At 42.1% G+C, this 16,783-nt stretch overlaps 1 protein-coding gene and 1 pseudogene across 1 annotated transcript; both read right to left on the bottom strand.

The window, feature by feature from the left end:
• Window positions 1-421: 421 nt before the first annotated feature.
• HTR1B (5-hydroxytryptamine receptor 1B) lies at window positions 422-3,558 on the bottom strand. The gene has a single exon (XM_036112114.2). It carries the CDS (start codon window positions 2,245-2,247, stop codon window positions 1,078-1,080), a length of 1,170 nt encoding a protein of 389 aa, XP_035968007.1. The 5' UTR covers window positions 2,248-3,558; the 3' UTR covers window positions 422-1,077.
• A 7,857-nt stretch (window positions 3,559-11,415) lies between these two features.
• Window positions 11,416-11,478, bottom strand: LOC118548308 (U4 spliceosomal RNA; annotated as a pseudogene).
• Window positions 11,479-16,783: the final 5,305 nt, after the last annotated feature.

Here is a 16,783-nt window from a genome sequence, read left to right as displayed (position 1 = left end):
TGCCCCCCATTCCTTAATTATAGAAGAACCATTTCTATTTTATCAGTCTCCTTTACATCTCCCGGAATTGGAGAAAGAATAAGGATACTTTCCTTGTTAAGGAATAGTATATACTCATCAGTTTAATCGACTGCATTAATAAGAAATACAGCAGCAGCTTGGGCTGAGTCACCCATCATATCCTTCATTTATGAGGATTTAAATGTGTAAAATAACGTACATGAAATTAGGAGGAAAAATAAAGCAATCTGCAGACTTTGGCACTAGCACACATAATGTTTTGTTTGAGTTGTTAGAATGTGGTTTGACAATCACTAAATAGGAATTAAAAAAATTACAAATCTGCAGAAAATAAACAGTCATAGGTGTTGGTTCTCAGTTTAATGCTCCCCATCTCCCATTCCCACCCACCCACCCCGTATAGTTTCAACTATAATAAAAATAGAGATCTCAACATCAGAATTTTGCTGTTAACTCTTCAAGGTTTCTCTGCATCATCCAAGCCACACATAAGGTTTGAAGCACCAAATCCACAAGTTTCTCCAACCAAGTTTAAAGAAACAAAAACTGGAGACTGAAGGATGCCAAAGTAACTCTTCTTAAATGAAGCTGTAACACAAAGTTCTCCCCAAAACAAAGTGTATTATGTGTCTAGTTCAAGTACTGCCAGGCTGTATGTAGATTTGTCTCAGACAGGCTTCAGACAACTACAAGTACCACTGGTTCTAGAGGGCATGATCCATGATACCAAAGCAGGGCAGGGATCCCCCTTCCACCACTGATTTTTAAAAAGTTACAACCCTCCCTTGTGATTGGCTGCCGCAAGGTCAGTGCTGGACCTGGGGTTTGAGAGGAGGAAGTGAGCCTCTTAGCAGGAAAGCTCTATCTTTAGTTTGAACAGTTCTCTCAGAGCTCTCTCTCAGGGCTGTCCTGGCTTCTCAGCATCCATTGCCCTTGTCCAGAAGACAGAGCTTCAATCAGACCCAGTAACAGTGAAAGAAGAGTCGACCTACCTGTGGAACCAGACCCAACATGGTCCCCAAAGGCCGCTCAGGCTACCCCATTGCAACTGACAAGTCAACCTGTGCACTTAAAGCGTATCAGTTTATGGAATGCTTGTTTGAAGTCCTCATTGGACATGGTATAGATGATGGGGTTGATAAGGGAGTTGAGATAGCCCAGCCACGTGAAGAAGTCAAAGATGGCCAGGTGGAACCAGCAAGCATCCTTGCAAATGGGCATCACCAGGGAGATGATGAAGAAGGGCAGCCAACACACAATAAAGGCTCCCAAAATGATCCCCAGGGTCTTAGTGGCTTTGCGCTCCCTAGCGGCCATGAGTTTCTTCTTCTCTAGCAGGGCGTCGGAGACTCGCACTTTGACTTGGTTCACGTACACAGGGGACCCGGATTCGCTGGGCACATCGGGAGCCCGCGAGTTAACGGAGGTGACCGAGGACGTGGACCCGGGGGAGTCGGTTATCAGCTGGGCTCGGGTCAGGCGCTTGCCGGTCTTGTTGGGCGTCTGTTTCAAAATCCGGGAGCGGGCTTCCACATAGATGCGGCCGTAGAGGGCGATGAGGAGCAGGGTGGGGAAGTAGAAAGCGCCCACCGTGGAGTAAACCGTATAGAGGATGTGGTCGGTGTTCACCACGCAGTCCGACACCTCCTCCTCGGCTTTGGCTTGACGCCAGAAGAAGGGCGGCAGCGAGATGGAGATAGAGAAGACCCACACCAGCGCGATCATGACCGCGGCCCTCTTGGGAGTCCTTTTAGCTGAGTACTCCACGGCGTCCGTGATGGCCCAGTAGCGGTCCAGGGCGATGACACAGAGGTGCAGGATGGAAGCAGTGCAACAGGTGATGTCCGACGACAGCCAGAAGTCGCAGACCACCTGGCCCAGCGTCCAGCGGCCGGTGACCGTGTACATGGTGCTGATGGGCATCACCAGGATGGATACAAGCAGGTCGGTGACCGCCAGGGAGGCGATCAGGTAGTTGGCTGGGGTATGCAGCTTCCGGGTCCGGTACACAGTGGCGATCACAAAAGCATTGGAGAGCGTGGTGGCCAAAGTGATGAGTGCCAGCAGCATGACCAGTAGTACTTTCCAGGGCAGGGCGATGGATTCCTGGTAAATGTAGCCCTCGGCGCTGCAGTTGTGGAGAGCAGAGGAGAGATTGGCTTGAGAAACCCCGGTCTGGGAGCCCGCGGGCGGCGGCGGGGCGCACTGAGTGCCGGTGTCTTCCATGTCTCTCCTCGCCGGCACGGCTCTGGAGCGCAGCTCTTGGGCATGGAGCAAACGAGGGAAAGGGCGGAAGGACCGCGGAGACCACAGTCTTGTCTCCCGGTTGCTAGTCAGTTCCGTAGGCTCCTCAATTATTCCTCCACCCAGATTCCCTGCTAAAACTAGAGGTCAAGGGCGCGGCAGCCTAGGCAGGCGAGCGCGTCCTCTGCACTTCCAGTGCGCCAGGCGCTGCCGCCGCGTCCCTGCCTGCTCCTCTCCACGCCCCGTCGTAGCCCTGGGTTGCTAAGGACTGGCCCACCGAGCCCCGCTCCACTCCGAATCCCACCTAGGCGTCTAGTGCCGGGGGGCGAGGTATTGCTTGAGGAGGGGGCATCAGCCAGGTAGGGTCTCTTACCCCAATTGCTAGGGGCTGAGTCTCCTAACCCGGGCGCTTCTTGATCTGCAGAATCGGCCCGCAGGAGTTTGCTAGCTGTCGAGACCAAAGCTTGCAGGCCAGCCAGGAGTCCTGGTCGTGCATTCCCGCCCCCCTCCCCAGACTGGGGCAGTTTCCTGCGGAGGCTTCGGCCGCCAGAGCTGGGTGGGGTGAAGTCTGGGAGCCGCGCTGCGCCGCGCCTCGCGCCGGAGCTCTGCCCTCCCTTCTTTTCACGCGCTGGCCACTCCGGCAAGCTGCCCCGCGGAGACGGGGCCGCAAGAGGGGGGATTCGGGGGTTGGGGTTGCGGCTGCTCGCAATGCGCCGCCACCGCCGCCGCCACCTCGGTCCCACAGGCACCGCTTGGAGCCATGCTGCTGGGCGCACGGGTCTGGGGGACCTGGCGCGGCACGCGGGTAAGGGGCAGGTGTCTTGGGGAGCCGGGAGAACGCTGCGTGCGCCAGCCCGGGAGGAGCGAGTGAGAGGCAGAGCAGATGGGCTCCTTTTATAGAGTCCAGGTCCGGTCTGCCGGAGCCGTGCAACTCATGCGGCTCAGCAAGTGCGGACGCCCGCTCCCCATCACCTTCCCCTTTTCTCTCTCCCTCCCTCCTTCCTCCCGCCCGGTTCCCTCCCCGGCCAAGGAAGCTTCCCGCCGGGTCCTACCGCCCTCTCTCCCCAGAACCCATCCCCTGGCCCCTCTCCCAGTCCTGACACCCAGACGCCGCAGTTCTGGCCAGGACTGGGGATGAGGACGTTCTGTCCTTGCCTCTGTCCTCTTCGGAGCTGGCGGCGCGGCCCTCCAGTTAGGTCCACGCCTTCGGCCGCGGGCACAGGCACACTCCCCGCGTTCCTTCTGGGGCTTCTACTTACCACCCTCACCCCAGCAGACCAGTGCTAGGCGGAGCCAGCCCCAGGCTCTGACCTCTCCACTCAGGAATTTTATCCAGCCCTGCGGACCACACCCAGGTTAGAAGGGGGCAACGGTAATAATCGCCTTAGAAGGAGATGGCCAATAGTGCATTTTAAACTTCGGGCTTCAAGTCATACTTAACTCTTGGTACAGTACGAACTAATTTTTCACATCTGGTTTTAGGAGTCTGTGTTTTCCGTTCAATGCCTCCCCTTTAACTGTGGGCCAACAGGGGAGATAAAAAGCTATCTACAAAAATGTGAAAGTATCACAAACCGTAGCCTACTGTATGTGAAACTAAAACTTCCATTCCACCCTCCCTCTCCAGCTGCTCAGCAGTTCAGTGCTGGTGTAAAACAGTTCACAGTAAGCACCTTCCCTCCCACAGCCTAACTGGAAAGGAGGTCAACAACATCAAGAAAGAAAAGAAAAGAAAAGAAAAGAAAAGAAAGAAAGAAAGAAAGAAAGAAAGAAAGAAAGAAAGAAAGAAAGAAAAGAAAGAAAGAAAGAAAGAAAGAAAGAAAGAAAGAAAGAAAGAAAGAAAGAAAGAAAGAAAGAAAGAGAAAGAGAGAAAGAAAGAGAAACGGGCTTTGGGACCATCACCACTACTGTGTCTTCTCTGGCATCAACAAATACAGCAGGCTATCAGCCCTATGCAGCACCCAGTTCCCCTGACCTCTGAGCAGATCCCTGGCGCTCACTTCCTCCTCCAACCTTAAGAGAAACAAATGTAGGGAAGAAGTACAAGTCGGAGAAAGTTTAAAGAAAAGCACCAGGAAAGGGCAATGTACTTTCAGCCCCCAGAGCTAAGTGATCCCAGCTAGGAGTTTCTAAGCACCTAGCTCAACGTTTGGCAGGTATAATGCAGTCAATGAACCCTACATCATAAGTGAATTTATCAGGTTAAGTGTAAGCATATTTTAAAGAGAATTATTCAGTCTAGGGCCTGAGATTATCTCACCCATCCATTTAGTTTAGAAGAATAATTAAGATCCTTTGAGAGACAAGCTTTTTACCCAAGGTGACATAAACCTAACCCAAGTTTTCTTATTTTCTTCCCCCCTAAACCAGGCCGGCAGGCAAAAATAGAGTGCTTACTCTGTGTTGGGAATTCTAGACATCAGGAGTATAATGGGGTATACCCAGACCCAGTTTTCAAGCAGCTTACATTCTAGAAGAGGCAGACAGACAATGACCACATAACCAAGTAAATAATTAGCATACATTCTGATAGTATTAAATCTTATGCAGAAAATAGCCCATTCCTGCATTGAGAGTGAGGGCACTCCTTCAGGTGGCAGCTCTCCAAAAACATCCTCTGGAAGCGGTTTGGGTTGCTGCAGCCATGCTGGGGATAAAAGCAAAACCTTCTCTTTCCTCTCCTCCTGTCCTTAGTGCCCAGCATTGATCCTGCTAACCTTAAGCCTCATTTGCACCACATGTTAAGGGTCCTGCCCATCCTCCCATCCCACCCACCCACATCAGGCGCCTAAGTAGACTTCATTTTTTTTTTTCCCAAACTGCAGCACTCTTTTAGAAATCACAGTAGAGGAAAGCAAGGCAGGCGAGCCGAAACCACTAGGTGGGGGCGTTGCCCAGGATGGAGCAAAAGTGTGTGTGATTGCGAGTGTGGAGTGTGCCAGGAAAACTATTTTCCTGCTATCTTAGGGGAGCGGGGCAAGATGAGGAGAATTGTTGAAAGGATGCGAAGCGGAGGAAGGCAGAGAGGGAGCTTACCAAGCTGCAGGCAGCCTTTTCCTTTCTACATTTCGTCTCCAGGGGCGTGCAAAGGAGAAAACCACTTGCTTCTTCTAGGGTTTGGATTTAGCGATGTAGGGAACCTGTGGCTTTCTCCAGCCACTCTCTTAAACTGCTTCGCGGAGTCCTGAACCCTGGGTGGAATCTGCCACCTTTGCACGGAGTTTGATTTTTTTTTTTCTAGCCTTTGGTTAATTAAGAATTGCATGAACACACCAAGCGGTCATACGGAGGGGATTTAGGCAAGGGTTTAGTGGAGAACCACGTTTCATTAACTTGGCTCCCTCATATCACTCCTTTAGCCCTTTAAAACATATAAAATATAGATGTTTGCACATGGTTGCATGTGTGTGAAACACACAGGAGAGCAGGGAACCTTTAAAGCCACCTCTTCCTGGATCTCCCCTACCGAGGAGGGGCCCTTGGGCGCGATGCGCGCGCCCGCTCCGCAGTCCCCAGCGGCGCTGGGAGAAAACTCCCTTCAAGTTAGCGGGAAACTCAGCCCACACAGACTCAGCAAGAGGGCAAGGAGGGAACGAGTTGGAAAAGATTGAAATGGGGTGGAGAGTGCAGCAAAGGTTATTAGGGTTGAAAGAAGCTCTTACTTCGCCACCCGGCAGTACGACTGCAAAAATTAGTGTGCTCCACGCGGGTGGACCTTAAGCAGAAGCTGAGGAGGTGGAGGAAAATGCTGGAACCGCAGTGAAGCCTGTGATCTGACACGAAGTCTGACATGGGGGTGAGCTGTGGAGGGACCAGAGAAAAATCGCCTCTCAAAGAGACTTTGCCTAAGCTTTTAGAAAGATTTGGAATTGCTGATGCAGCGAAATGCGAGGCACAGGCTTGGAAGTTTGCAGCGTGGCGCTGGCTGGAGGAAATGTTGTGAAGAGCAGCTCCTTCCACCTCCAGGAAACCACAACAGATACCCCCTAGAACTTACTGCGACTCAACTCTGTCTTGGCTGGAAGCCCGCCAGCCAGCCAGTGTCCGGGCACGTGGGTCATGCTTGCAGCATCCTGAGAGTCTTCTCTGCATTTCCCAGGAAATGACTCTTAAGAGAGCTCCAAGCACAGGAGCAAAGAAAGTAGTTGTAAGTTAATCTTTGCTTTGCTCCAATTAAAAACAAACAAAACAAAACAAAACAAAAAAACAGGACACTCAAGCTCTCCTTTGCTCCTATGATAGAGGAAAAATGCAATCTCACACTCTCCATCCCCACCAATTGAAAAATCCACAACCAGTCCCTAACCAGAAAATGTGGAGACCTGGCAAGCTACTTTTTGCAAGTCCTGCTCCCTCAATCTATGGCCACTGTTTTTGTTTTTTAAACTGCCACCCAGGAAAGGGACAGTGAGTGACCATGAACTCTATATACAACATTCTCATGTGTGGTGGTAGCCCGTTTTTGGTTCGTCTTATATTTCCTCCAGTAATATTCCTTAAAAGTAGATTGGTAGTGATGAAAGTACGAGTCGTACTTATGTCTTGTTTCATGGAACTATGGAAATGTTCAGATGAATGAACATATAGATACACACAGACATATACATCCAGTTTTCGCAGATACCTTCTGGGGATTACCAAACCCTCTGAGGCTCAGCTCCTTCTACGTAATCATTGACCCCACTTTGGGCCTTTGACTTGCTATCTGTGTCAGGGTACTAATGTGCTGTATGCTTAATAAGGGATTTCTAATGCCAAATAATAAAACTAGGTGCTTTAGTTCCTAAATTCTAGGCTGGCATAAATTAATCCTTGAGAACTAGTAACTCTGCTACCTATTTACGTATGGATACAAATACTGTGTATCTATATTTAAGGAAGAATGCCACAAAAAATAGAGCAAGTGTTCATAAGTTAGACACTTCCTAATTCCTGTCTCTGTAATAACCGCCACTTTGCTACTTTGAACAGATATCCACAACTCAAAGTTACTGCTGATTCAAAACCAGCCCAGTTCCAACTAGTAGAAGAGCTAGCTCCCAACTTAATTCTCAATCACATATTTCCTGGCTAAAGATCTAGGTCCTGGAAGAAAATTTCTAACATAATGCTTAAAGTAATATAAGCAGAGATTGCATGGGGCGAGGAGGCATTGAATTTTTCTTTTTGGACCAACAGTGGGATTTGGCAGTCATAAATCTTTGCATGGAAAACAATGCCAATGAATCCACCAAACTTAGAAACATTAATTTGGCAGATCATTAGGCAGCTCTGTTAAGGGTGAAGTCTCTCCTGAAAAATCGAATAAAAGCATTCAACAATGAGGCTGTCCACTGGCCAAAGGAAAGAAGTAATAGGAATTGGGTTTTGCCTTCTTTTCAAAGTAGGAAAAATTACATTATTCTGTGTGATTAGTTCCAGTGTTGCAAACAAACAAACAAGAAGCAAAACAAGCCAAGCCGGTTTATTGTTTCTTCACCTGTAACTAAGGAATAATAATCATTAGCCTTTCTTGAGCATCATGAGCTAAGCCTTGTGCTACAGGTTCCACATATGTTCTCTCATTTAATTAATCAAAGTATTAGGAATTGTCATTATCATACTCATTTCCTGGATGAAGTTGAAGCTTAGAGAATGTAAGTAAATTTGCTAATGTCAGACAGCTGATAAGTGATAAAATTGGTTTTCAAATCCAAGTCTCTCTAATTTCTTTTTTTTTTTAAGATTTTATTTATTTATTTGAGACAGAGAGAATGAGAGAGAGCACATGAGAGGGGAGAGGGTCAGAGGGAGAAGCAGACTCCCTGCCGAGCAGGGAGCCCGATGCAGGACTTGATCCAGGGACTCCAGGATCATGACCTGAGCCGAAGGCAGTTGCTTAACCAACTGAGCCACCCAGGCATCCCAAGTCTCTCTAATTTCAAGGTCCAAGTCTTTACCAGTAGTCTACGCTGAGCCAGCCATGCAGCTCAGCATTGGTTTCCCTTTTAATCCTGCCTGTGATTTTATCTCATCTCATCTATGAGGTGGAATCACTGTTCCTAGCTATTTAAGTCTCCAGGATAATTTTCTGTTAGGTGACTTCAAATTTTTTCTGGGGGTGGTGATGGTTCTAAAAATCAGGTGGAAGATTGTGCACCATGATTATGTTTAGCCAGCTAATCATCACTTCCAAAGTACAGCTGATGGGTGAGCACATACTGTATATTCTGAAGTCCACAAGCCCAGATAGAAACTAGGCTAAGCCCTTCCTCAAGAAGTTTCTGGACGTTCTTTCCTGGTCCCATTCATTACCTTCAGGGTATGGTTATTTTTCCTATCTCATCTACCTTTTTTCTTTTCCTTCTCCTTCCCTGTCCCCTCATCCTTACTTCCTCCACAGCCTGTCACACACACACACACACACACTAAATAAAAAAAGAAAACAAAAAATTAAAACTTTTTAAAATTGTAGGAATGGGATGTGTTAAATACAGTGACAGTTTCTGTGCTCCATTTTTAACCACATTAAATATCGGTTAGAAAAATAACCTAAAAAATTGAATTGCTTTTTCCCCCCCATGTGTTGAACATATTGATTTTTTTCCCCTAAGAGTTAGCAATTCACCAAAGAAAAAGAGGCCTATTCCTGGTGAGAAAATTACTCAAATCTTATCAACCAGAAATCAGGAAGTTCATCTACTAAGAACCTGCCAAAACCAGGAATATAAGCAAAAATAAATTTAAATTCCAATGTATTAAAACTTTTGTACTTTATGCATAAAAAAAGCTCCTCCTAGCCTCATTCGGATCTTACTTCTTCTTACTTAAATATACTTCTAACATGTTTGGCTATGTGATTTCCAAGGTCCCTGAAGATTAGAAGCATCACATTAGAAATGGATCAGAAACTATGTCAGGTAAGCATCTAAATGGAGTAAGATGCCACAGCTTACCATCATTGTTGCAAAATAGGAAAATTTAGGTTAAACTTTAAGAAATAAAAACCTAAAATAATGTTAATAACAATATCACTATTTGTGTTAACACATTTAGTAGTATAGAGTATTAATTCAGACTTCTATTGCAAGTGACAGAAAACCAATTTAATCATACCTAAAACAAAGGAAGGAATTTGTCTCAGGGAGAGAGGGGTCCCTCAAAATGAAAAGAGGAATTGAACCACCAAATTTGGGGCACTGAAGGAATGCAGCTGAGCCCTATGAACAATCAGCATCCTGGATCATTAGCCGGACTCTCGGTTGCTGTCTAGATATTGGCTTCTTTCATCTGTTTCACAGTAGACAGGCTTTCTCCACATTGTGGAAAATGTTTTTCACCATTAATACCTTTTGAGGTTGACTTCCTCAGCTTCAGGAATATTGCAGAAACTAATCTGAATCTGTTCCGAGTTCAGAAATTCTGAGAAATGTGTTCTGCTTCTGAGAAAAATGTAAGGAGACTGTGACAGGTCAACATTCTGAAAGTAACAACTGGAAAAGTTGCAAACTTTTAAAAGTTTGAAAAGTTGTGGAAGCAAGAAGAATTAGACAAACTAAAATTCCAGGAAAGGATAAGTATTTCCTGTATAAGCTAATGATTGCTGCCTATTTTGTTTCCTTGAGACATTTGCTGATTCTGGGCACAGGTTGTAGATTAGACTTGGTCCAGGCAGAGGAATTCTGCTGGGAAAAGAGAAACAAGCAGAGATTTTGATAGTCATTGGGGTCAGTGTGGCAGTTTGGAATCTAGGAGAACCCCAAAAGCATGACCAGTTTTCATTGTGGACATTTGCTGTGGGTTGCAGCAAAATAGGAGACCAAGGGTGTGGATAGGAAAATTCTAACAGGCAAACCGAAATCCCCCACAATTGCGGAGTGCTTAAGTCCATCTAGAGAAAAGAGCTCTGCATTAAACATGACTGGTCTTCCTTGAGGCAATAAATACCTTCCAGGCTTTCAATTAAAGGGCCAGGAGGGCAAGACCCAAAGAACAGAATGAATCACAGATAGACTGAATCTAATTGCAAAGCAGCCTTGTCTCAACTCAGTGTCTGACTGGTTGACATAGACAGCTCTTCATGCATTCTGCCTAACTTAGGAAAGGGTGAATACTCTTTGGGCAAAACACTATCATTTAGAACCTCGAATGTCCATTTATATACAATATCTGATTACAATTTTTTGGATCATCCATGCATAATGGCAATAAAAATTTGACCAATAATAATAACTGATAAAGCTAGACCATAGAAGTAAATCTATGTGCAATGCAGATAGTAGAATTTTAAAATAACTATGATAAATGTGTTCAGGAAAATAAAGGAAAAGGGGCAAAATAGATTAAAATATAAAGAATTTCAACAGTGAAGAGGACTCTTTAAAAACAGTCAAATGGGCACTCTAGAAATAAACATCCAATATTTGATATTAAGTATTCACTGAATGGGTTTAATGCCACACTCAAAACAGTAACCTCATAAAGTTAAAAAAAAAAAGTGTCTAAACTGAAGCACAGAGGAAAGAAAAGTACAAAGCAAAGAACAGGAATGTAGAAGTCTGAGACTGGGTCATATAACCTAAAATGCACACACAGAAACAGGAACAAGAGAATGGGAAACAAAAAGTATTTGAAGAGATAATTTCCAAGAATTTCCAAAAATACATTTGTTGGGTGACTACATCCAAAAAAGACACCTCAGATGATTAAAAGAAGCTCAAAGAATTGCGGCCAGGATAGATACAAAGAAAGCCACAGCTAAGCACATAATGGCCAAACTGCTGAAAACCAATGACAAAGAAAAAATTCATAAAGCTGCCAGAGAAAAAGACACATTACCTTCAAAGAAGCACAATAAGGCTGTGGTTAACTTGTTGTCAGAAATTATAAAAGTCAGGAGATATTGTAATGACACCTTTAATAGCTGAAAAGTTTTTTTTTTAAAAAACTGTCAACCTAGAATTACATACTTAGAATTAATATCCTCCAAAAATGGAGGTGAAACACAAAAGTTTTCAGCCGAATGAAAGGTGGAAGAGTTGGTTGACAGTCGAACGGGACTGTAGGAGGTAAGAAAGGAAGTTCTTCAGGCTGAATGAAAATGATACCAAATGGAAGCACAAACTGAAAGGAGGAATGAAGAACGTGGGAGAGTATAAGTATATAAGGAAATATTAGCAATAATCGTGCCTCGGATAAACCTCATTGGCTACGATACTGCCACTGCGCAAAGCTATATAAGGAAATATAAAAGCCACATAAATACAATGCAGAATCCAGGATTGCATTGAAAAACAGAGGAAAGGACATTAGTGGAAAAAAATGGCATTGTACTCATGTTAATTTCTCAATTTTAATAAATGTTTCATGGTTATGTTAAGTGTTAACATAAGGGGAAGCTGGGTAAGGGGATATAAGAATGCTACATTCTATTTTTAAAATTTTTCTATAATTCTGAAATTATTTAAATTATTTTTTAAGTTTTTAACCTCTCTCTCATAGGGCTAAAGGATTTAAGATGATGTATCAGGGGTAACCTTCAGACTTCCTCATAACTATGTTTTATATAATTATGGTGCTTGAACCATGTGAAGGTATGAACAGTTCAGAAATAATTAAAAATAAATACAAATGAAGAGGTTTTCTTAAATGTATTCTTTAGCTGCTCTCCAAATTTTGCTCAAAGATATTCTTGTGGCATATGACACAATAATATGCACTTATTAGAAGGAAGATTTTATATATATAAAATCAATAAAGTAACATCAAGTGAAAGGATTTATGTAGAGCTGGTGACAGAAAGTATACAAGCCTTGGATTCTTATATTGAAACACCAAAATGAAGTTTCTATTGCTACTGTTTGTGAAGTACAGAAGTACATTGCCTTTTATGCCAACAATAGTTTAGAGATAATATAAATGCTTTGCCTTAATTAGACTCTCCTAACAAATGTTCAGTGAATGAGTCAGTGTTGTCATTCTCTGCCTCTCCTTTACAGACCTCAGATAGCCTCTTCCAATAGAAAGGAAAGAGGGATGGAGTATGTTACTTTTGTTTTGGGTTTTTTTTTTAGTATGGTTTTATGGCAGCCTTTCCCTAGGCTAAAATACATTTTGAGTACATGAACCAATGAATTGGAGAAAATTAATTGGAGGGACCTGATGACCATAACAATCTTCCTATGTTTATTTCCTAAGATTATATTTCCATGTTCAGCTGAGAATTCAATTGTGAGCACAGGGTTTTGGGTCTGCAGATTTGCATTTAGTTAATTGTACTGAATATTGAAATATTTCCTTTTACTTGTGTGTGCCATTGCATGCTAATTGCACTCTACTATGTGACTGAAGTTCAGATTTTAAAATTTGACCATATTTGCTAGTGAGGTTTTGCTGTTAACAGGGACACTAAGGTGGTTGTGTGCTTGGTATCTCTTCTGTGATCACAGAGAGCTGCTTTATTTCTCTGCCATTCAGCAGGCACTGATATCTTTATAGTACATTTTTTGTTGTTATTCTGACCATCTCAATTTACATGAGTTTAAAATCCATTTGCCTCCAAAAAAATGAACTAAGACACATTTTCCTGTCTTATGCAGTTATCCATGTGCTTAGCGAAAACTGTAATCACAAGAAAGGCTAAGTCACATTTTCTTCAATGCCAGGGTACTTTATGGCCATGATTTGCTCCGTGAATTTGTCAATGCCCAAATCTACGTCTGCTCTCCTCAAGTTCCACTATAAAGCTGGGTTCTGTCAGCTCTTTATAAAACTCTAACTTCCTTCTGTAGATTTATAGACTGATTTCTGACACAGAGCTATGGAAACAGCAAATGCTTCTTTTTGATCAGTACTTCTTACATTGTAAAGATTATTTGACTGGATCATTCACTCTGATTTTTCTTTTATTTTTTTTTAAAGACATTTATTTATTTGTTTATTTATTTATTTATTTATTTATTTATTTATTTATTTATTTATGAGAGAGAGAGCAGGGGGAAGGGCAGAGGGAGAGAGACAGACTCTCAAGCTGACTCTGCGCTGATCATGGAACCCAACACTGGCCTGGATCCCAGGACCCTGAGATCATGACCTGAGCTGAAGTCAAGAGTCAGACACTTAACTGACTGAGCCACCCAGGTTCCCCTGATATGCTCTTTTTCTTAATCTTGAATGAAAAGTTCTAGATTAAAGTGATGATTTCTCTGATTGGAAATTTTTACTTTCCTGCCAAATTTGTGCTCTATACTCAACTTACAATTCTTATTAGACTACATTTCATCATGTCTTTGTCTCTTTGTGTCCTTGGTGAAAAGGCATTTTTTTCTAGATGTTTTGCTTGGTGCTTTTGTTATTGTTGTTGTTGTATTTGCCTTTGTGTGAGAACATGTTTGTTGAATTCTTTGTTTCACTAAATAAGGACTGAAAGATTAAGAATTCCTGAGTACTTTGATGGACGCCTGGGTAGCTCAGTCATTAGGCATCTGCCTTTGGCTCAGGTCATGATGCCAGGGTCCTGGGATCAAGTCCCGCATCAGGCTCCTTGCTCAGCAGGAAGCCTGCTTCTCCCTCTGCCTGCCACTCCCCCTGCTTGTGCTTGCTCTCTCTCTCTATCTCTCAAATAAATAAAATCTTTAAAAAAAAAAAAAAGAATTCCTGAGTACTTTGAATCTCATATGCAAATTTGGTTATCTTTTGGAAGTGATATTTTATTAAGCTTTTATTAATATCAAGCTGTTGGGTTTACAACAGACCTAAATGAAATGAAATTTAAATATTTAAATATTCATTTTAATGGAGCTTCTGGAGCCCTGGTGCCACATGTCCACGTGAGGGCTGAGGAATGTCCTGTGGCCAGAACTTCCCTACACAGCTATAACATTCTCACAGCACACTTTTTGGGAAGCTCTGGTTATGTATTCTCATCTATTAATTTTCAAGCATCAGTGGATGTTAGACATTTCCATGTTCCCTGTTAAAAATGCTGGTTCATTCACAAGAAATGGCCTCAACCAATCAGAACAGACAATCTTGCAGGAGTAGGGCTTGGAAGGCCCACTGCTGCATGGTAGAGCCATCTCAGGAGGCCCTAGAGGAGGGGACTGAGCGACTGTGGTAGGGGGGACCCCACTCAGTGGGCTTAGATGAGAACTAGCATCTAATGTGGAAGTCTATCATATTTCATTCAATCAGAGAAGCCACCATTGGTAAAATGAACCATTATTTTATGTACTACTAAAAAAAAAAAAATGCTACCAATCAAGTTGTCACAATCCTTTCTCATCATTTAGAATTTTTATGTTATTCCATTGAAAGAGCCCTTTTAGACATATTGAACCACAGATTTTTTTTATCATATGTCACTTTCATGGGTACATACAAGTAAGTGAAATTAACTTGTGAAGGTGTATTCCTGAAATCTCTTTACATTAAGAATCCCTCTCCTGAATCACTTTCAACATAATTATCAATTTTCATATTGTCCCACACATCATCATCTGTGTCACTCAGAGCATTGGTAATATAACATTTTTTATAAGAGTGCTTCACTATTATCTCTGATATGTTTCCCCAAAGCAATATTTTACCAGCTTTTTCTCAAGATGCATAAAAACAAGTATAACAAGTGATAACCATAATTATATAATATACCAGTAATTATAAAATATACCAGTAGTTGTAAAATACAGCCTTATTTCAGAGATGTGCAAATGTAAAAAAAATTATCTTTTATCAATATTCAATTTGATAAAATATGATAAATTCAATGTTTGACAGCTCACATGACTACTGTCAGCTTTGCCTGCATATTCATTACAGTTGGCGTTTACATACGCATTTTGTGTGACGATATCAGAATATTTTTCAAATGTTAATAGTACATATTCTATTCATAAATATTTAAAACCTATAAGTGACATTATGGCTATCTGAAAAGTTTGACAAAGATTATCTGCAAAGAGCCAGAATAAATATTACAAAACGAGAGAAGTTAGATTTAGGGGTACCTGACTCACTCAGTGGGTAGAGCATCTTGATCTCAGGGTTGTGAGTTTGAGCCCCACATTGGCTGTAGAGATTGCTTAAAAAAATAAAATCTTTTAAAAAAAGAGAGAGGAGTTAGATCTAATTTGCACATTAATTTTGTGAGTCTTAATTCTCACATAAGAGTAAATTTGACTCCATAAGAATAAATTGGAAAAAAAAAATCCAAATTTAAGGCAATTAAAAAACTAAAACATAAGAAGAAGAGAAGTGTTGTTCTAAAAACAAATACAATAGCACAGAAAAGGATTTGTTTGCAAGGAAAGGAAGAAATTGGAGAATTGCTAGATACATTCAAAAGATGTGTAAGGGCATGGAACTAAGGTGAGGAAGGGGTCAATGTAAGGAATGGTTTACTCTGAAGCCAGAGTTCCAAAGAGTTTTGAATGAGGGGAAAATGTAAGGAAGATTTAAAGATTTTATTTATTTATGAGAGAGAGAGCATGAGCATGGAGAGGAGGGGGAGCAGGAGAGGGAGAAGCTGGCTCCCAATGTGGGGCTTCCCATGTGGAGCTCAATCCCAGGACTGGAAGATCATGACCTGAACCGAAGGCAAATGCTTAATCAAATGAGCACCCAGGTGCCCCAAGAATGTAAGGAGGATTTAAACTGTTAGTACTCGAGTCTAATTAAGAAATTAAGAAAATCAGCTAAGAAAATAAATTGAGTATCAACACTCAATACTAATTAAGAAAAAACAGTAATGCCAATATTGAATCAGTGATAAAAAGTACAGAAATTAAGAATATCATAGAATATAGAGAAAAAGAAGAAAGAGATGAAACAGAGTAGATAAAGATGATAAAGACATATGGGTATTCTGGAGAAAGACACCAGAAGACACTCAATAGTCAATGATACAAATGTAGAAAATATCAATGCATTCAAGAAAATATAAATGTACTTACTAATAGTGCTTATAAATTCTGGGCCAATTAATGAGAAAAAACATACATATAAATACAGCCTATCATGTTTGTTTTACTTCTAGGATAATTTTTTTTCATCCTGTAAGAACTGATGCAGAGAAAAATAAAACCAATTACCTTCAGCAAGGGGAACAGAGCAGCTAGATGTTTCTTTCATCACTATTTCATCACTGGAAGATGATAAATGTCTGCAGAATTTTGAGAGAACAAAGGTTGCCATACCAGATTTCTATACCCAGCCAAATTGCTATTCAACATTGTTATGTAAAAGGAAATGAAGACCGTCTTAGATAGGCAAGAAATTGTACACCTTAAAAGAATATCAAAGCTATATTCAACTGAAAGGTTTAAGAGAATATGTGCCAAGATGTTAACTGTTGATATTCTTTGGGTGAAAGAATTACAGATCATTGTCATTTCTTTATTGTCTGTTTTTTTTTTTTTTATTTGAAACTAAGTATGATTTGTTATTATTTCCAAAAATAAAAAATAAAACATTAAGCACCTTTCACAGTATAGAAATTAGATTACTAGATAGTCCTCATCCTCAGAATTTACATAATATT

Source organism: Halichoerus grypus, chromosome 9, assembly GCF_964656455.1.
Source record: "Halichoerus grypus chromosome 9, mHalGry1.hap1.1, whole genome shotgun sequence".
NCBI lineage: Eukaryota > Metazoa > Chordata > Mammalia > Carnivora > Phocidae > Halichoerus > Halichoerus grypus.
Note: the sequence above shows the minus strand (reverse complement) of the source record. Positions and strands in the feature narration are given on the sequence as shown.

Bases quoted from the DNA above. Each gene is read 5' to 3' on its own strand.
- HTR1B (XM_036112114.2), bottom strand. From the start codon at position 2,247: ATGGAAGACACCGGCACTCAGTGCGCCCCGCCGCCGCCCGCGGGCTCC.